At 42.1% G+C, this 21,407-nt stretch overlaps 1 protein-coding gene across 1 annotated transcript in view; it reads left to right on the top strand.

Moving 5' to 3' along the window:
* The window catches only part of LOC120232971 (probable maltase-glucoamylase 2), a 78,607-nt gene that overhangs the window by 40,191 nt on the left and 17,009 nt on the right, over positions 1–21,407 (top strand). The window contains 17 exon segments of the mRNA XM_039234017.1: positions 1,812–1,976; positions 3,144–3,299; positions 4,404–4,625; positions 6,467–6,621; positions 7,869–8,037; positions 8,597–8,693; positions 9,131–9,243; positions 9,706–9,831; positions 11,363–11,491; positions 12,913–13,020; positions 14,554–14,616; positions 15,436–15,570; positions 17,116–17,200; positions 18,212–18,350; positions 20,211–20,344; positions 20,623–20,657; positions 20,758–20,874. Of these exon segments, the coding sequence (XP_039089948.1) occupies positions 1,812–1,976; positions 3,144–3,299; positions 4,404–4,625; positions 6,467–6,621; positions 7,869–8,037; positions 8,597–8,693; positions 9,131–9,243; positions 9,706–9,831; positions 11,363–11,491; positions 12,913–13,020; positions 14,554–14,616; positions 15,436–15,570; positions 17,116–17,200; positions 18,212–18,350; positions 20,211–20,344; positions 20,623–20,657; positions 20,758–20,874 (2,148 nt within the window).

Raw genomic sequence — 21,407 nt, forward strand, 5'->3', positions numbered from 1 at the left:
TCCTTTTTTTTAACGTTTATATATATTTGAGAGACAGACAGATCATGAGTGGGAGTGGGGCAGAGAGAAAGGAAGACACAGAATCTGAAGCAGGCTCCAGGCTCTGAGCTATCAGCAGAGAGCCCGACGTGGGGCTCAAACCCATGAACCACGAGATCATGACCTGGGCCAAAGCTGGATCCTTAACTGACTGAGCCACCCAGATACCCCTATGGATCATGCTTTTTGGTGTCCACTTTAAGGACTCTTTCTATCATTAGACCTTGAATATTTTCTTCTATATTTTTTTCCTAAAAATTTTAGTCATATCTTTAAGTCTTTGAACTGCTTTGAGTTAATTTTTTTAATGTTTATTTTTCAGAGAGAGAGACAGACAGACAGAATGCAAGCAGGGGAGGAGCAGAGAGTGAGGAAGACACAGAATCCAAAGGAGGCTCCAGGCTCTGACCTGTCAGCACAGAGCCTGACACAGGGCTTGAACTCACAAACCGTGAGATCATGAACTAAGCGAAAGTCAGATGCTCAACAGAATAAGCCACCCAGATGCCCCTGCTTCAAGTTAATCTTTTTTTTTTTTTTTCTAGGAGAGAGAGAGAGACAGCATGAGCAGGGGAGGGTCAGAGAGAGAGGGAGATACAGACTCTGAAATTGGCTCCAGGCTCTGAGCTGGCAGTCAGCACAGAGCCCGACGTGGGGCTAGAACCCACGAACTGTGAGATCATGACCTAAGAGAAAGTCGGAGGCTTAACCGACTAAGCCACCCAGGTGCCCCCAAGTTAACCTTTATAAGAGATGTGAAATTTAGGTGCATGCGCTCCTTGGGGCCTCTGGATGGCTCACTGCTCCAGCACCATCTGTTGAAAAGGCTCCCTTTTCTCCATTGCATTGCTTTTACACCTTTGCAAAAAGACATTTGTGGGTTGCCTAGTCTTTTCTAACATCAAAATGTCCCTTTTTTTTCTTCAGTCTTTAGTCCCACCTTGGTCAGACTCAACTTCATCACTTTGAACTGTGGTTCCCTGGGTAGGTTGTCTGCCTTCCTTGGCCTCGGTCTTCTCATCTGAAGAATGAGGCTCATGGTAGCTTCAACCTCATAGCTTGCTATTAGAATTCTATGAGATGCTTAGCACCGTGCCTGGTACATAGTAAGCGTTCATAAATTTTAGCTCTTATTATCTTTAAAATAAAAAGAAAGATCATCTTGGCCCTGTATTTGTATGTCTTCACCTTTGTGTGCCCATAGGATTCTAGGCATGCTCGTGTCTTTTTGTCTGTTTTATGAGTACCCATCATGTCCACTTGGAAATCCGGTGATGTCCAGAATGTATTTCCTGAGAGACAGAATCACTAAATAACCAGTGAACCAAAATAAACATGAAATGTTACTGGAACACTGGAAACTATTAAGAGTCTGGATTAACAAATTCCCTGGAGACAATCACCAGGCACTGGTTAGAACTTCAGAGATAGGGGAGCCTGAGTGGTTCACTTGGATAAGCAACCAACTCTTGGTTTCAGCTCAGGTCATAATCTCATGGTTCTTGAGTTCAAGCCCCACTTGGGGCCCTGTGCTGACAGTGCAGAGCCTGCTTGGGATTTTCTGTCTCTCTCTCTCTCTCTCTCTCTCTCTCTGCTCCTCCTGTGTGTTCTCTCTCTCTCTCTCTCAAAAATAAGTAAATAACTTTAAAAAAATGAACCTCAGAGATAAAAGACATACCTTAGATGTCAGAAAGAAAGATGTTGAGTGGTATTTGGTGATGTACCTGGTTTCTAAGTAGATGTATGTTGTTTCTTTTTTTTTTTTCTTCCAGAACAGTCTACAGGCAAAAGTTATATTTTGTGACTACCCTGGGCCTAACCTCACGTTTACAGATATCACAATCTTAGGAATGGACAAGGAACCTACTGGTTTCATTGTTTCATCAAATAGTTCTTCCTTGGCCATTTCAAAACCTTCCTATGATCCTTTATCCAAGGTGTGAGATTGTTCCATCATTTCAGCCCTTATCAGAAGCCCTGGCCTAAGATTAGTACAGCCAGCTCTCCCTTGCTCTTTTGACCTTCGGCAGTTACTGGCTCCCTGCAAAATCTACACCATCACAAGGAAGTTGCAGGAGAATCATAAGCATGCTAAATATGAACCCCTGAACTTTATTTGCATTGCAATATGCAGAAGACAGAGGGGGTTGAGCCTCTGAGACAAGGCAGTTCTTCTCTGGGCAGATTTAAAACTAGACCTGCTGATCCCTGATGTGATGAGGTTAAAATGCAATTCAATACTTTGGACTCGCTCTGGAGAGTATTGACACATTTGTCTTCCCATTTGAGTTAAGGACTCTTTGAGACACAATTGACATGCTACTTTTATACCATTAGAGAACATGAGAGTTGAATAACATAGAAGTTCTGCTTGTAAAATACCAGTTCTGCTCTTCTTGAAGGAGTCCCTTAGATGATAATCTCTGACAAAAGATTCCAATTGTGAATTGAGTAATTCAAGCACCAGGAAATTCACTACTTCTTAGGGCAGCCCCCTTCCATTTTGACAATGCATATAGCTAACATTAAGAGCCTGGTTTCTAGAACAAGGCAGAATAGGGTTCCAGTCTTAGCTCTACTGTCCCCTAGCTGTGAGATCTTGGCCAAAGAAAGCATTAAACCCTTCTACACCTCAGTTTTCTATCTTGTAAGATGGGAATAGCCATATTATTGGCAGCATAGGATCACCTTCTAGGATTGATAGAGATAATCATATAAAGTGGCTATCACAGTGCTTGGCCCATATAAATGCTCAGTAAAGTTTTAGTTTGTGTGATTGCTGCCATCATTATTAAAATGTATGAGCACCACACCAAGGGGCAATAAGTCTGACAAAGACAGCCCTGCCTGTGAACTGTACTCCTTACCAGGATGAAAGCCCTTCTCATTCAATATCCCACAGTGACTCCACGAGGTGAAAAAGGTCAAGAATAAGCCAAGTTCATTTTCCTGATAGAGAGGTCAAAAACCCCAGAGGATAAAAGCTAATGTTCCAAATACCCCATGACAAAGTGGTATTGGGTGAAGATCATCACGGAAGGACATTATCCAGGTGGCTCAACATTATCTCATTTGTCACCACAGCCTCCTTTCTCCTCCCTCAGGTGGTGAAGCTCACTGATCTCCAGGGACTGGTACTTGGACAAGAATTCTCCATTACATGGAATCTTCCAGTCAGTTACCTGGAGAAATTCAACTGCTACCCTGAGGAGCCTGCTGTCTCTAAGGAGCGCTGCACACAGCGAGGCTGCCTCTGGGAGGTAATGACCTGGAACACATTGCCACAGTGAGCAGAAGCTTGTAAAAACTGCCCCCACGAGTAATTAGACACCTAGAAAACACTTTCCAAATGTTGATGGGTTGAACCATAACCATCCTTCAGAAGGAAACTGATGCACTGTCAACCTAAATCTGTGTGATAGGTGACCAGTATTTTCCTTAGATATCCTGAATCTGAAGACACTTATAACTACTGTGGCTCTCTCTTTCCTCAACTACAGCATTTAAAACCCCACTTTTATTTTTAATACAGCCATAATACATTGGGTGTGCATTGTGCATGGAGTATTTTAAGTGATTCTTTTCCATCTATTAGAGGGTCAATGCTGAAAGGTAAGACTATTTCCCATCACTTGAAAAACAGAGAGAGTGGAAACCAGAGAAATAAGTGATTGATTACCCCAAGACGAGAGTGGGGGCAGAACCTTGCCTGAGACTCCAGTCTCCAGATCAGTCTTCCTGCTGACACTTCCCTGCTCATCCTGGGGAGGAAGCCAATGGCCATGTATTTTTTAAATGGATGTATTCATTTGCTGGTGCTGTCATAACAAAGTACTACAAACTAGGTGACTTAGAACAATAGAAATTTGTTCTCTCAGACTCCAGGGAGCTAGAAGGCTGAGATCAAGGTGTTAGTAGATTTGGGTCCTTCTGAGAGAGGGGAGGGAGAATCTGCCTCATTCTTCTCTCCCAGCTTCTGGTGGTCCTCTGGCACTCTTTGGTCTTCCTTGGTTTATAAAAACATCACCCTGATCTCTGCCTTCATCCTCACATGGCACTCTCACTGGGCGCAGTTCTGTGTCCAAATGTCCCTTTTTAATAAGGACACCAGTCATCTTGAATTAAGCCTATCCTAATGATCTCATTTAACCTAATCATCCGCAAAGACGCTATTTCCAAATAAGGTCACTCTAACAGATGCCAGGGTAGAGCTTCATATCTTCAGTGGAGGTGGGCGCATAACTCAACCCATAATAATGGGCATGGTATAAGAGACTTAGTCTGTGTGAACCAACTTCCTTGGTAATTAGACCCTTGAAGTGTGGGTGTTAGAGGCTGATGGAGAGTTTCTCCTCTTGTTCCAGGACACAGATGATCCAGATGTACCTACCTGTTACTATGACACCATCCCTAGTTATGCTGCTAGTAACATTCAGTACCTGCCTACGGGCATCACCACAGACCTCACCTACCTGATGGCCCCTGAATCTACTCGAGCAGCCCCTGCTGCTGGCTCTCTCTCTGCAACGATCCGCTCCCTCCGCCTGAGTGTCATCTACCACACAGAAAACATGCTGCAGTTCAAGGTAATTTTCAAGGTGTTGCAGGTTCTGATCCTCAACATGGAATTCTTATAGCTCCATACGGATGAAAGTCATCGAAACATCTTTGTGTCCAAACGCCTCATTTTACAGACAAGGACATGGCAGCCCAGGTAAGTATATGTCAGAGAGCAAGGAGGATGGTAGAGCCAGGACACAACCTTGGATCCACAAGGGTTGTGAATTTCCTTCACTGCCGAGTGCTTGGGCATAAGCAGCCTCAAAAAACCACTATGCAGCCCTGTGAAAAATGTGTCTGCTCTGTGGGAAACTCACATAGTGGCATTAACCTACTTCTGCCTTTAGAGTTATTTTTCTAGCAGTGGTTCTGAAACTTCAGAGAGCACCAGTATGACCGGCAGGTCTTATTGAAGCTCAGATGGCTGGGCCATGCCCCCGGGTTTCCAGCCTGTGAGTCTGCCTCTGTAACACGTTTCCAGGTGATGCTGATGGTGTGGCAGGGGCCTCACTTTTGAGACCTACAACTCTGCACTGATGGAAGTACAATGTGAACCACATAGATTTCCTAATAGCCACATTCCTAAAAATGTATTTGAAAAAAAATATCAAGTGCAATTCATTTTAATAGCATTTTATTGCACCAGTATGCTGAAATGTTATGTCACCATGTAATCCAAATACAATTATTGAGATATTTTAGAATCTTTTCATCATAGTAACTCTTTAAATGTTGGTGTGTAATTTGCACTTACAGGGAGGCTCTGTTCAGACTAGCATAGTTCAAGTGCATCACTGCCACAAGTGTTTAGTGGGTTTGCTGCTTGGTGGGTTATAGACAGAGACTACCCCAGGTGGAGTTGTCTCACAAGGTCATCTTTATGTGTACAAATAGAGAGACCCCTATTGGAATAATTTCCAGAGCCAGGGACTCCTGAACAGGGATAAGCCGGCTCCTTTTGTTAGGGCTTGAGACGAATATTCAGAGGGGGGTTTTAACATTATAACAAAGCTAAGGTAACTGTCCCCCACTTTCTGATTCATCTGCACAGGTGTCTCCTCAAATGTCCCTTTTCCTTTTCTGGCAATTCATTAGTTAATTTCTAAAAGATGAAATTGACAGTTCGCAGAAGGTTCTAGGAAGTTCCTTAGTTCAGTGAGTCAATCCTGAATTCAGGGAGTCACATGGTCTCGCTGGTGACAATACTGCTTTGGACAGCTCATCTCTAGACATTGTTTTTCACACTGTAATGTTACATGAATGGCCTGGGATCTTGTACAAATGAAGATTCAGACCCAAAAGGTAGAGGGGAGGGCGGCCTGAGAATCTGCATTCCTAACAAGCCTCCAGGTTATACGGCTGCTTTTGGTCTGAGGAACACAATTTTGAGAAACAAGGCTATAGACAAAACTTGTCTTAAGCATCTGGAAGCTCAACCAGTAAGATCTGAGTCCACATGAAAATTCGGTTCTCTAATTTCTAATATATACTCACATGCCCAAGTGTCATCTCACACTTTTACATACACGTTCATATGCACATTCTCATACTCACGCGCGAGCACACACACACACAAACACACACACACATTCTACCCATGAAATTCTGTACCCTTAGTTCACAAATTATTTAGAGAAAGTGCCCTCCCTGCCTTTTAACAGGTATTTCTGGGGGCATTTTGAGTTCAGGATCCATATTGGGCACTGTAGGTGGGGAGGCTTCACATCAATTTGCTTTGGGATATTTGATGCCTTCCCATGTGATTCAAACTGGCCAGAAAACATGGGAACTGATTTATATGAGCTGGCATGAGAGATTTTAGGTTATTAAGATTATTCCATCAGAAAGTTTCCTTGTCTCTTGTCAGATCTTTGATGCCACTAACAAAAGGTACGAGGTCCCAGTGCCTCTGAACACGCCTCCCTCTCCAGTTGGCTCCCCCAAAAACCGTTTGTATGATGTCAGGATTCAGAACAATCCTTTTGGGATCCAGATTCGGCGAAAAAGCTCCAAAACTGTGATGTAAGCATGATTTATTTAGTTTCATTAAAGTGGTTCTAGATCTAATTAGGGTGGTTCGACTTAATGCAGATGAAATATTAATCTTAGAGACAATGTAAATGTGTGTGTGTGTGTGTGTGTGTGTGTGTGTGTGTGTTAAATAGGGAGTTGACCTATTGCTCCATTTTCTATTTGTCACTAACTCAAAAAGAAAAATGAATCAGAGGTTTAAAATAGGCATTGCTTGATTTCAGAAAAAGAAAAGCGCATGTTCTACTCATTGTTTGTGTTAAGGAGAAAAGATAGATCTGTTTAATAAACACAACAAGGGCATCTGGGTGACTTAGTCAGTTGAGCATCGGACTCTTGATTTCACCTCAGGTCATGATCCCAGGTTCATGGGATTGAATCCCTTGGAGCCTACCTAAGATTCTCTCTCTCTCCCTCTCTCTCTTTTTCTCTCTCTCTCTCTCCTCCCCCCCTACTCATTTCCCCTGTTCACCCTCTCTCTCTTAAAAAAAAAAAAAGAAAGAAAGAAAAGCATGACAGATAATCTAGGACAGAAGTCAGCTCTATATACATACCCTCATTACAAAATAACAGAAGACTCAGGAGAGAGGGAAAAGTTTACTAAGGAAAGACAAACAGCTTCTTACAATCTTCTCTTCTACCAGCGCTGTAGACTTAAAGCATCTTCACAATGTTAAACATGAAAAGAGTTCCCATCTGTCATCCCTTGTCCCGCTGCTGAATCAAATGGAGTGAAGGTCTGGATTTTTTGCCAGGGGCCGAAGTTCCCCATCCTAGGAAAAACCATCACCAGTATGTGCACATGTGGGCAGCCTTCAGCTCTTTGACTGTGTGCCTAACTTTTGTCAGTTGGCTTCTTCGCCAAGAAGTCCTTTGGCCAAACCAGAAAACTTTTTCTAAGAGCTTCACACTTTTCTGTTGGGAAACTTGCTTAGACCTTGTTCGTTTATCATACATGTATTCAAACCGATACTCTGGGCAATGATAACTAGAAATAAAGAGGTGAATGAGACATAGTCCATGCCTTCAAGGAGCCCATGACCCAGAAAAGGAGTTCTCAGCCTTGCAAACCACAGAATAAAAATGCAAACCTGGAACCTTGGTAGTGAGTACTTGGACCTGGATCCAGACATGCCTTCATTTAGGAGGCTTCTGAATCAGCTGGAATTCCTGACCATGTCCTGGGTTTGCTCTGGCCTGTGCTCAGCTCCCTGTGAAGGTACATCTTTCTGTTACAGTTGGGACTCTCAGCTCCCTGGCTTCACTTTCAACGACATGTTCCTCTCCATTTCAACTCGCCTCGCCTCTAAGCACCTCTATGGCTTTGGAGAGACTGAGCACACAGCTTTCAAAAGAAATATAAACTGGACCATGTGGGGAATGTTTGCCCGTGATGAGCCCCCGGCGGTAAGCACAGAAGAATAAGATAATCAATCCATTTCTCTTGGTATATTTTCATCCATCCCTAGGAATCAGCTTCACCTTATATTGATCAATTCTGTTCTCAGATGAAAAGACACATGTTACGTTCTTACATCCTTCTGTCCCTAAAAGACACCGTTTTTTTTTTCCCCCTGTGGACTGTGGATGTTACTTCATGAACTTTTATTTAGTATATTCTATGTGTCAGGTACATGTCTTATTTAATGAAATGCTTTCTGTTCTCCACAAGTTTATAGGCTAGAAAGACAGATGCAGAAATAGTGGTAACCCAGTATAATCAGTGCTTATAATAGAATTATATAATAATAAACAAGGAGGGCATGAAGGAGGAGGGCACCTAGTTTTTTTTTTTTTTTTTACCTGGGGTGAAAAGGAGGATTAAGGAAAGCGTTATAAAGGACATGATGTGGTGCTGAGTCTTCAATATTGAGTAGAGGTTTGCTGTTTGGATTATGATGTAGAAACAATCATTTGGATTTTTCTCCCTTTGGTTACTGCTTGCTCTCTGCCATGACTCTCCCAGTACAAGAAGAATTCCTATGGTGTCCATCCCTACTACATGGCACTGGAGCAGGATGGCAGTGCCCATGGAGTGCTCCTGCTAAACAGCAACGCCATGGGTAAGACAGAGGCACATTCCCTGTGTGCCACCATAAACAGCTGTGACCACTTTCCTGAGATCTGGAAGATCAATAGACATAGAGAAATGCAAGGGCAAGGGAAATGGGACAGATAAACTGACCATTCTTTCATTCATTCATTCGTGACTTATGAAGAGCTCTGGGCCAGGTATTAGGGGTCACATTTTGACCAAATTGCATGACAGTTTAACTCCCTTTCACAGAGTGATATAAGATGGTGAGATGAAGATTATGTTTGGGATATCTGCGAACCCATCTCTTATTCAACTTCATGAGAGAAAGCTTTCCAGAGGAGGAGAGACTTAAAAAAAGAGGGAGAGTGAAAAAAGCACATTTTAGGGCAGATTCGCTATCTGGGTTATGTACAGCTCCAAGGACTCCCCATCTTCCTTCTTTCTTTTGTTTTTTTCAAACAGATGTGTCATTCCAGCCCACTCCTGCCCTGACATACCGCACCACAGGAGGGATTTTGGACTTTTATATGGTTTTGGGGCCAACCCCTGAGCTTGTAACTCAGCAATACACTGAGGTTGGAAGTCATTCTATCCATTGATAAATAATCAATTGTTTATTGGGTATTTACCATGTTCTTAGCACTGAGATAGGCTGATTTTCACACTTATGGTCCTTGGGAATTCCTATTATACTACTGCCATCTTCTCCAAAAGTCAGATTTTAGTGTTACAAGTGTATAGGCATACAGATACCCCATCTGTCTCTTAATTATTTTCTCACTACCCTAAGACTCTCTAAGCAGTAATAACACCTGAGTTCCCAGCTTTCCTAGAATGGAAGCTCCAGAATATAGGAGACTTTCTATCATTCCACATGCCAATGACCATTCCATATTTATTTGACTTTCTTATTTTTCTTGAGGGAGGCCTCTTAGATTGGACAGTGCTCAGTAGAAGTGCTCAAGTTGCATCAAGTATAAGGCTTTTCTTGTCTTTCCCAAGAAGTCTTCTGGACCCCTTTTTCTTCTTTATTCTAGTTGATTGGTCGGCCAGCAATGACTCCATACTGGGCCTTGGGATTCCAGCTAAGTCGCTATGGATACCAGAATGATACCGAGATCTCCCTGTTGTATGAGGCAATGATGGCGGCCCAGATTCCCTATGTATGAATTGCCCATTCATCCTGTGGTTTAATTAGTTATGGGGATTTGTGCCTAATTACGGATTGAAAACACCTTCAGAGAAATTACTGTTGACTATTTCAGTGTAAGGAAAATGTAGCTGTGGAGCTAGTCTTGGGTGAAATGCACTGGTTTTTAAATGCATTTCATGACACCCTTTTAAATCAAGGGTTCAAAATTGAGAGTTGCATAAATCCTTCAGCAGTTAGCAGTGTGACTGGAGCATATTGTTACTCACTGTCTTTTGCCAGGAATATCCCCCAGTAGGCATGGCTGATCTTGAACCATGACCTTGGGGACTTCTAAGTGAGAATCCTGTCAAGAGGATGATGATTGTAGATCATACTATGATTGTTCTTGAGGAGGATGGATATAAAGTGCCAATATGAAAGAAAGCAGTTAAAACAACTCTTCACCTTCTCAAAAGCACACATATGCACTTATGCATATCATATAATGACAATCTAGTGTCTTCATGAGCCTCCCAAAGTGCAGCCCTTTGCTGTGAATGTGCAGAATTCGAAAGACAGCATGCCCTTTCTCCTCCATAATCATCAGTTCCTCATCACTCATGCTTTTTTTCTGTTTTCAGTTCACCTCTTGAGAGTTTAGAGGACAATTAATGACTGGAGAATGAGAATAAAATCAAGTGTTATGATGCTCTCATCAAAGATAATTTGAAACATTCATCCATCCTTGAGTGTTTTCCTTTTATATACTACTCTACCACAAATTTACTAAATGTAAATTAGAAATGGTAGGAAAATTAAAAGATAAAAAAAAAATCCAGAGATCTACCTCATCAAGGTGATCAGTGTTAATAATATCTCAATCCATTGTTTTCCAAGCTTTGGCTTATGCATATGTCTTTGCTCCCTCAAACAAGTTTTACTTAGAGTCTTAAGAGTGATTTTCATCTTCATGCCAAAAAGAAGCATCTCTTTTTGTCAATTGGATATTAATCACTTTAGCCATCATTCAACAATCCTGGATTAAATAGCTTTCATGTGCAGAAGACTGGTTGGGTACCGTATAGAGAAAAAGAAAGACAAGGTTCTCATCTCCAGGACCATCAGTCAAACAGGGTGGCAGAAATATACACATTCTAGAAAACTACATAACAATGTAATTCTAAACGTGAATAAATTCAATTAGGTTTACTGGAGGGGGAAAATAGATATAGTTGTTTTTTTTTTTTTTTTCTGTTTCTCAGAGAAGTCCTGCTTTCTACCCTTGAACATTCAGCTAGCACTTGGTTTGATAGGCTCACTGAGTTTGAAGTTTGAAAAGTGGAAAAAACATGAATGAAGAGAAGGAAAGGAGAGGGAGAAGGATGGGGACAGGTGATCTGTGGGCAGCAATCAGAAAGCAATCTCAGTCAGCAGAACTGAAAAGGCAGTGTAGGGGGTTTTGGGGTAACAGGAGGGGCCTGGGCTGGGGCTGGCAGGGTGATCATGTGCCCTGAGAGATATGGCCATAGGACACCCAGCATCTTGCCTGCTCCTTCCTATAGGATGTCCAGCATGTAGACATCGATTACATGGACCGGAAGCTGGACTTCACTCTCAGCCCCAACTTCCAAAACCTTGGTCTCTTGATTGACCAAATGAAGAAAAATGGCATGAGATTCATTCTCATTCTGGTAGGTATTTAGAAGACTATAGCCCCCTTTCTGTTTCTGTGCTCACGGCTTTAAAATAGTACCATTGAGGGAAGACAAGGTAAAGAGTATGCAAGACTTCCCTGCACATTTTTTTGCAACTTTCTATGACACCATTTTTTAAAGTTTTAAAAAGCAGGGGTGCCTGGCTGGCTCAGTCGGTTAAGTGTCTGATTTTGGTTTCAGCTCAGGTCATGATCTCATGATTCATGTGTTCGAGCCCTGCATCAGGCTCTGTGCTGACAGGGAGGAGTCTTCTTGGGATTCTCTCTCTCTCTCTCTCTCTCTCTCTCTGCCCCTCCCTGCCTCTCTCTCTCTCTCTCTCAAAAATGAACTTAAAATAAAATAAAATAAAGTTTTAAAAAACAAATAAACAAAGGACAGAACAAATGAAGAATGGCTTTCAAAAGGTGATGCTTTGCAATATTTATTTTTCATAACTGAATGCCCCAGGGATGTAATTTATTATTATGATTCCCTTGGTAGCGTTAGAAGGGTGGACTGATACAATGAATATAGTAACAATACCCCCAAATCCTCACTGTTTCAGGCTGTGCCTCCGAGGGAACAGCTGTATCCAGGTCTTATCTTTACCTTAGAAGGTTCAAAAGTCCCTCCAGTTGTATCATTACCCAGCAGTGGTGAGGCTCAGGAGACATTTCTTCTTAATTAAACTCACAAGCAACTGAGCTAAGATCCAGAGCACCAGTTTATTATTTTGCATTGGAAGCTGTGTCCTGATAAACACAGAAATAGTTACCTGCAAATGGTCCTCCCTTCTGGCTTCCAAAAAATAGAGAATTATTTGCTGACTTTTATTCATTCATTCACTCATTCATTCAAGCATTAATTAAAGACTTGTCTTTGAAAGTCACTGTTCTAAAAAGTATGTGTGTGTATGCATGTGTGTATAATCTAAGTTAATGACAACATCCTTTTTCTCATGGGGATTTTATTCTATTGAACAGAGTCAGACAATAAATAAACAATAAAGAAAAATAACTTCAAAAAGCAATAATTTATATGCCAATTGTGAAATAGGATACAATTATAAAGTAACTCAGGCAGCTATGGGATGAGGTGAAGAGGGAAGCCACTTTTGATACATAAGTTGGGCCATGGAAACATAACATAAAACATAACATGAGGTAACGTGATGTAACATGACATAACATAACATAAGACAGAAGCTTCATGGTCTTAAGGAATTTTGATATTACACTGTAGAAGCACAATAAATTGACTTTCTTCACATGAGGGTAATGTCTTATTAACTGGTTTATCTCCAGGAAATGTTTTCAAATAGCATCCTTTATTCCTCAGTAATTTTATAGACATAAGGCAAATTATCTGTGGATATCTTGTTTTTGGTTTTGGTCTTGGAGATGTTTTTCTCATTGCAGGACCCAGCCATTTCTGGCAATGAGACCCATTATCCCACATTCAAGAGAGGACAGGAAAACAATGTATTCATCAAATGGCCTGATAACAGTGACATTGTCTGGGGAAAGGTAAGCCTTGGGAGAAGATGCCCATAATTAATCAGCAACAGAACATCTTGATTGAAAGAGGCTGTTAATAAATCTTAGAAAAATATGTTGGGTAATTAATAAATTATGAATGCATAGAAGTCTGCCAGATGCTGATTAATAAGACCAAGGTTACAGGTCTAATTCTCTAAAATATCGGTGAGCTTTGTTTTATTGTCTGGAAATATTCTGGTGCTCCACTCCTTATATATTCCAGCTGGTCATGTAATAAACCTAAAGAAAGGCTCTGAAATCTGTGTCTGGCAGTCACCCACACTCAAAACTTGCATTCGTCTTTAACCTATGATGCTTAAGATCCTCCATATCTAAATAAATCATTAAGTCCTATAGATTCTCCTCTTCCATTTATCTTCTTTAGTTCCTTTTTGTGATCTCAGTCTTCATCTGTTTGATTTATAGCAACAGGATTTTAGGTGAACTTCCCGACCCTGGATGACAGTAGCTTTCAGCCAGGATTCAGACTCTGTTCTGTAACTGTACTGTGCTACTTCCTGCTGTTTTAAGTACATGCCATGTTTACTGTGTCTTTGGTTGTTGCCTTCTTGGCTTACCTAGATTATATCCACACCTCAAGACCAAGTCAAAATTTTAGGTGAACTTCCCGACCCTGGATGACAGTAGCTTTCAGCCAGGATTCAGACTCTGTTCTGTAACTGTACTGTGCTACTTCCTGCTGTTTTAAGTACATGCCATGTTTACTGTGTCTTTGGTTGTTGCCTTCTTGGCTTACCTAGATTATATACACACCTCAAGACCAAGTCAAATGTACCCTCCTATGAAGCATTCAATGACCATTTTGCTCTCCTTATTTCTTCCCTTTTCTATATTGTTATTCTCAGAGAGTATAGCATGTAACTTAGCATGCGTGTTTTATCTGTGACCTCTTAGAAAACAAGGATGATTTCTTACTTAAGTCCCAATAGATACAGGTTGTAGTAGAGTGCCTATCACATAGTAAGTACTCAATAAGTGAGGAATGAATGACTTAATCACTGTATATAGTTAATGTCCTTCTAGTTAAAGATGAAATGGGTTAAAAATATGGACTTTTTAATGCTACATAAATTTAGGGCCCCCAGTAAGTCATCATGCTGCTTAATACTCATGAGCCTAAGTTTCTGAGTTGTGAATGAAAATCAATTTTATTTACGTGGAGTCATAGTTTAAGTTTGTTATTTATAAAGAGAATTTTGTTCTATGTCCATGACAGACAGCAAAGCAATCATTTGAAAGGGTCAGAAGATATATTTAAAACAGATTTAGTTTATTTTATTTTTGAACTTAATGGTTCTGAAGACTTATGGAATGAGTCAAGGGACCCCAGGCTATTTTTCCTAATAGAATTCCATAGATTCAGATGTTACAATTTAATTAATGACAAAGATCTCCAAGAATTGTATGGATAAGCATGTCAATAGAGTCTAAGACATGAATCATTTCACAGTCCATATGCAATGCCTTGTATAGGTTTTAATTTTTCTTCTTCTTCTCTAGGTTTGGCCAGATTTGCCCAATGTGAATGTGAATACTACCCTTGACCATGAAACTCAAGTTAAGGTATAGTTACATGCAGATTTTTGTCCACATTGCAATAAACATCTGGATCCTTATGAGTTTTATCCCAGTGCTTGTTTAAGGCAACTCCTTGAGCATTCTTGTCAACTGATAATTTCTTGGTAGAAGGAGATCCTCAAACAGAAAACAGAATAAACAACTTATCTGGAAATAAGTAGAAGGAAATCAAATGAAATATATCTTCACACATGTGCCTGTAATGGGTTGCATTTTATTTAAATCCAATGTTCCCTGAAAAATGATGAATGAAAGTCCAGGCTATTTTCACTGGGGAGGTTATGAATGCACTGTTGTTGTTTTTTTAAATAAATTGTCTACATGTAAAAAAATGCGGCAGCCAGTTTGAAGAAATAGTGGTTTTGATCTCAGTACTTGCTGTTATATCAGCCTGGACATCTAGCATCCCCTACACTCTGCAGCTCACTATTCCCTGGCTGACTGGTCTCCTTTATTTGGCCATTGGGAAAAAAAAAATTTGTGTTTCTAAAGTCTGATCATTTAGACACAGTCAGTTAATTTTCCAATTCATATGACTAAAGGCCTAGTCATAAAAACAAATCTCATGTTTAAAGGGGATTTAAGACTCTCAAACCTCTTTCTAGGAGAATAAAGAATGCAATCAGCCTTCTCTGATCTCTTTGTGCTCACAGTAAACTCTGCAGCAGCAACAGCAGAGCTGAGGTTAGGTCAGACCCTGAGTGGGGCAGTGTCTTGCACACGTACCTGCTCATCGTCCTTTCCTTGTCCCAAGACCCCCTCTTCCCAGACAGGCAAACACCCAATTGTGTATTACTCTCACAGCTCTACAGAGCCTACGTTGCTTTTCCTGACTTCTTACGTAATAGCACAGCTGCATGGTGGAAGAAGGAAATACAAGAGCTCTATATGAACCCTCAAGAGCCAAGGAAGAGCTTGAAGTTTGATGGATTGTGGATTGTAAGTGCCCCATGGTGGTTTTTCTTTGGGGACGTTATCAGTCAGATCATGGAGAGGCACTTTCAAGACTGGCAAAGCAGAGAGCTAAGGGTGGAAGAATGAGAGGGACACTTGCAGAATTAAGGTGCTGGACCTCCAGAGACAAAGAGATGATTGTGGGTCTTCTCAGAAACATGCTGCAGAAGCTGGAGTCCATGGAAGAGATGTCCCACTACTGGAGATGCTGCCAGAGAAAGAGGGAGAGGAATAAATACCCCAGTTTATCTTATCTCCCACCCTCCAATCACTGGCTGGTGCCTCCCATTGGCCAAACTACCCAGAAGCTAATGCTAGGGGAGCCCGAGTGCCCTTCTGTGCATCAGGGCAGAACTGGGGCCAACAAGTCATGAATCCAAGAGAAAATAGATGTTCACCGTGGTGCTGGTGCAGGCTCATCTTCAAAGGCCTGCTCAGATGTTTGTTACACGTGTCAGTTGGGCTTAAGAGCAGGGCTTCCTCAAATGTGTCTGGGACATATATCTATTTGTGTTTTTCTAGGGATGGGAGGCATATCAGTGTTTCAGTTTCTTTTACCACTGTCCAATGGCTCGAAATCCTGAGCATATTCTAGGCCAGCTGTCAACAGCTTCACGGGTCTGGGCTAGGCTGAAAGCTCATTATCCATCCAGAGACAAACATGTAAGCCCACTGGCAGCCCTAAGGCTTCTCTGGCCACTACCCTCAGGATGGACGGGCGCAGAGCAGACACAAGAAAGATTAGCCCAAATAGACAAAGCAAATAGTAAAGAGATGTGGATAGCTCTGAGCAATAGGGAGACTGATTACTTGGGGATATTTGTTCTGCTGGAGGGAAGATATAGCTGAAAAACTCAAAATAGTGAAGAGTTCTCCAAATACTTGCCTTTGCCCTTAGATGGCCCATTTAAGGTAGTCCACTTTACAAAGCTTTAACTTTTCTGCTAATAAAGTAGGCAGTGAACATTCACTTCAGGAATCACTACTTCTTGCAATTGTGTAATAAATCCCTCCAAGCATGATTTGATTTCCAGCTCTGTTTCTGAGTTATCCACAACTCTTCAGGATTGCATGTACTACAAAAAGCGAGATAGTATTTTCTGCTTGGGTCAGAATCAGTCCAAGCTATTGGACTAAGAAAGAGTAGGGGAAGATAATAGCAACCATTGGCCACAGATAAAAAGTGAGTAATTCACACATAGGAAAACAAAGTTGGGCTTCTTGTGTGGGGAGATGGATCAAGAAATCTCTTAGGTCATGGATCCAGCATAATCTCCATATTTTTGCCACTATGAAATAATCCTCACAAGTTTAAACATGCCAGGTAAACTAGGAGTTTGACCATCTATTGAGACCAACATGGATTCTTAGAGTCCTTCATGGGTCAACCCCTTAGATGAAATAGAGTCCATGGAGTGACTAGCTGAGGCCTTAAATAGGACATGTTCATCTCCGTGAGGTCGGTGTCTTCCAGAGCAAAGACCACACTGCCTCTGACATCACAGAATCTTTCTCGTGAATTCATTGCAGGACATGAATGAGCCATCAAACTTTGTGGATGGATCTGTCAGGGGCTGCAGCGATGGAATTCTTAATAACCCACCCTATATGCCATGTATGTAAATTGATCACTTCCTCGAATTACTTCCCAGCTCAAAAACTCTGAAAATTTTCCTCTTATTGTCAAAGTGAAGCTTAATTTTAGAGAAAGAAAACACTTGTACACGTGACATAAAATCCCAAGTAGAATAATCTTGAACAAGTGTAAATTGATAATCAGGCATAGAAATGACATGATGTACTATCAAAAGAAACCAAGCACTACATGATTACATTGGTCACTATGAGCTGATTGCTCTAACTTTAAATAACCTGGTATATACATGCGTGGGTACATGCATGCTTGCACAGACACACACATACACACACCACAGAGTCTTTTCATTAGAGAATGAAAATCTCGGCTTTGCACTCTTTCTGCCCATGTCCATAGATACTTCATGAAGGACAGGCCCTGCTAGTCCTGTAGTACAGAAACCCAGGGAAGGAAGCGACTCACCTTCTTACCAGTAGATTGTGAGACAAAATCTGTAATCTAAGTTTCTTGAGGTCTGAGTCACTGCTATGCTGTCCATTGCTCACCAGCTCCTGACTGCCTTTCTCTCCTCCCTCCCTCCTTCCTTTCCTTTCTTCTTTCCTTCCTTCCTTCCTTTTCCTCCTTCCTCCCTTACTATTTGCCTATCAGACAAGTACTAACAAATCAGAAAATTTAAAGACCTTAAGATGGTTGCTTGAAAAGGCCCATTCCCTTGAGAATGTTAACATCTAGTGGAAGAAATAGACATAACAACAGAAGAGTTTATTAGCGCTGGTAAGTGTGTGATGACAGTACTCTATAAATATCAGAAGAAGACGAAGCATGCCTTTCCTAGCTCTACACGCTCTCCTTACCATTCATTAACTGTAATGTCACAGGGTGTTGTTTTTATAGACAATAATTCTTGACATTGGAACTGTCACTGGCAACAAAGTCGTTGATTGAAATGGAGAAATACCAAGACAATGGGCAATTTTAGTGAATGTACAGAGCAAGTTGTTTGGGCAGTAACTCGGCATTTCTGTTCAGCTTTGGAGTCCAGGAACAAGGGCCTGAGCAGTAAGACCCTGTGCATGGAGAGTCAGCAGTTCCTGCCAGATGGCTCGCCGGTGCGGCACTATGATGTGCACAGCCTGTACGGATGGGCCCAGACCAGACCCACCTACGAGTGAGTGTGTTCCCCGAACAGCTGGCTCGGGAAGAGCATGAGACTCTTGGGGTCATGAGTTCAGTCCTCACACTAGAGCTGACTTAAACAAACTTAAAAGAAAATAATAAAAGACTGCCTCAAGTTTTGCCAGACTGAAAGGGAACGTTAAAGCCTTCTTGCTCACCTTAGATGCCTTGACTCTATGTCTTTTACCCTTGCCAAGGGGATAAGTGTGAGAAGCCACACCTTCAAACTTGAGGAGTTTCTTAAGACGGCATTACCTTTCACTTCCTGCTTACTCGGGACCTCAGTTCAGCCAGGAGTGAGTCACTGGAACTTCCTCCTTCCATCGCTCTTTCCTGGGCGTGCACAGAGCCTTGGGCATGTGCAGTCTTTTGATCCCCAGGAATATGTAGGAGCCTTGCAAACATGCATGGTCCTTATTCTCCAGGATTTGCTCTAAAACCAGCCAAGCTGTGTCTGTCCTGACTGAACCACAGCCTGAGTCCCTGTGATGGTGCCAGAAAATTGTTATTATTTTGGTAATTCCTGGATTGGGTTTTTTTCCTCCCTGCTGAGTTGAGCTCTGAGTCCAATCAAATGGCCATGAAACCCTGGGAATAGAGTTTTTCTGGGGGGATGGAAGCTAGAAAACAGTATTAATTGTGCTCTGGGCATAGTGCTTTTAACAGAGCCCCCAAAGAGGTCAGACCTCTGAGGCTGCTGGCTTTTGGAACCACTGAACTAGGGATGGCATCAGCTGGAAACAGTCCAGGTTCAAATGCCACAGACCTCACTGTCTTGCCAAGACTTCATTGTTTTTCTTGGATCGATGATTTTCATTTCTTTCTATGGCTGGTTAATTTCTAGGGCTCTGAAATGGTCAGTGATAGTTGAGCTCTTTGCATCAGACATATCTACCCTTCCTCTGTATCCCTGCCTTGTTTCAGGCCTTCACATTATTTGTTGAACATGTGTGTATGTATGTGCATGTGTGTGTGTCCATCCATGTGCATGGTTACTTTGGAGTGAAATAGTGACATAAATGGATGAATCCCCGCCATGGTAGCTAACCTCTCTTCCTGGCATCATTTATTGAATAATTCATCGGTGTCTATTGATTTGTAATACTCTCTTCAGCAAATATGTGGATTGCATTATGTATAAGGATCTGTTAATAGACTTCCCCTTTTGTTCCATTGATTTTGCAATCTCACACAATTGTTTTTATTTTCTCACTGAAGCTACAGGCAGAGGATCCACCTTTCATAGAGAGATATTTGAGCATCTTTTGTGAATATCTGTCCTTGTGTGTAAACTTTATCTGACCCAGTGAGGACTAGTGTAGTAGAGAGAATATTATTAAAGAGCTGCAGTCATATATATTTTATTTGGATCCTAGATCTGCCTCCTTGCTCTTAATTGTCCTTTGACAAATTGTCTGACTTCTCTGAGCCTAAATTTTCTAACAGTAAAAGGAGGCCAAGGAAATCTTCTTCTTGAGGTTGTGGGGCAGTGTATATGGGGGTGACCAGGATAATACCTGGGTTAGAGTAATTGTTCCATAAACACCTTTGTTCCCCCTCACTCCACTCCTTCCTACCACCTCTATGTAGGCAACTAGTTAATTCAGTTTTTTTTTTTTTTTAAAGAAAGGAAATCCACATTTAGATGATGATAGATCTCCAGTGGTCTTTCTGTGAACCTTAGCATCACCTTGAAATAACAAATGCTTCCAGGGAAAAAGCTTTCTGGCTCCAAATGGAACACTATTGCTGCCTCCTACTCCAGGCTGAAGCTACTCTCTGTAATGAAGTTCCATGACTGTCCATCCTCAAAATTTACCCTCAACTTACCACCTTGTTCCCCTCCATCCAGAGCTGTGCGGGCAGTGACGGGACAGCGAGGGGTGGTCATCACCCGCTCCACATTCCCCTCTTCTGGCCGCTGGGGAGGTCACTGGCTGGGAGACAACACGGCCGCGTGGGACCAGCTGAGGAAGTCTATCATTGGTGCGTGGGCCTCCTCCCAGGGGCCTCTGCTGGCAGGGAGGGACTGGATCATGTGTTCTGTAGCCACGCTGGTTACATCTAGTCATGATGCATGTGGGCAGTGGAAGGAGCAGGAGCTGAATTCTCTCTCTGTGGGTGGGAGTGTTAATCTATACCCATCTTTTGATATTTTCATCATGAGTGGCCCGGGGCTTCCAAATAGGGTATGGAAGAGACAGGTCAAACTTCCCCCCCGGAAGGGCTGCTTCACCCAACACAACTGTATCTTCTCATTGCAGGCATGATGGAGTTCAGTCTCTTTGGAATATCTTATGTAAGTTGTGTTGGGGCCATTATCAATCATTCAGTTGGATGCCAGCGTGCCTGCGGCCCATGGCAGTCCCACCTCATGCTCTGATTTTGTGTCTCCTCAGACAGGAGCAGATATCTGTGGGTTCTTTGGAAATGCTGAATATGAGATGTGTGTTCGCTGGATGCAGCTGGGGGCCTTTTACCCATTTTCCAGAAACCACAACACCATCGGGACAAGGGTGAGGCAGCAGTGGACGCCATGGTGTTTTGTGTCCTTGAATCACTTCTCTTTAACCCTCCAAAGTGTCATACTTACTTGCTGAGGAAAAGTCATAAATCAGCACCTCCATTGCTTAGAAAACCCCCAGAGTTCACAACCCCAGAGTTCTAAGCAATTTTCAAGAATCCGCTTTTGCTTATCTCTGGGGGATGGGGGGAGTTCATGCCTGTGAGGAAAGAAGGGTTTCCCTATGGGGTTAAAAGAAAAGAAGGTCATCTCCTTTAGAAAGTTTTAATTATACTCAAGTCCATCCAAGCTACGTCAGTGGGCATCAAGACCCATCTCTCTAGACCTGTGCTGGGCCAAGGCCACACTGTGCAGGAGGCTTAGGAGCCCACGGTGAACAGTGGGAAGCAAGAAGCACTAGTTTAGGGGGACAGCAGGGGCAAGAGAAAGGGCAGGATAGAAACGAGAGGTGAGATCTGTGTCACAGACACTGAGATATGTGCCTGCTGACCCTTTTCTGACACCATTACAATGGCATAAAGGGTG

The sequence above is a fragment of the Hyaena hyaena genome, unplaced genomic scaffold (assembly GCF_003009895.1).
Source record: "Hyaena hyaena isolate Hyena2069 unplaced genomic scaffold, ASM300989v1 scaffold_82, whole genome shotgun sequence".
Taxonomy (NCBI): domain Eukaryota; kingdom Metazoa; phylum Chordata; class Mammalia; order Carnivora; family Hyaenidae; genus Hyaena; species Hyaena hyaena.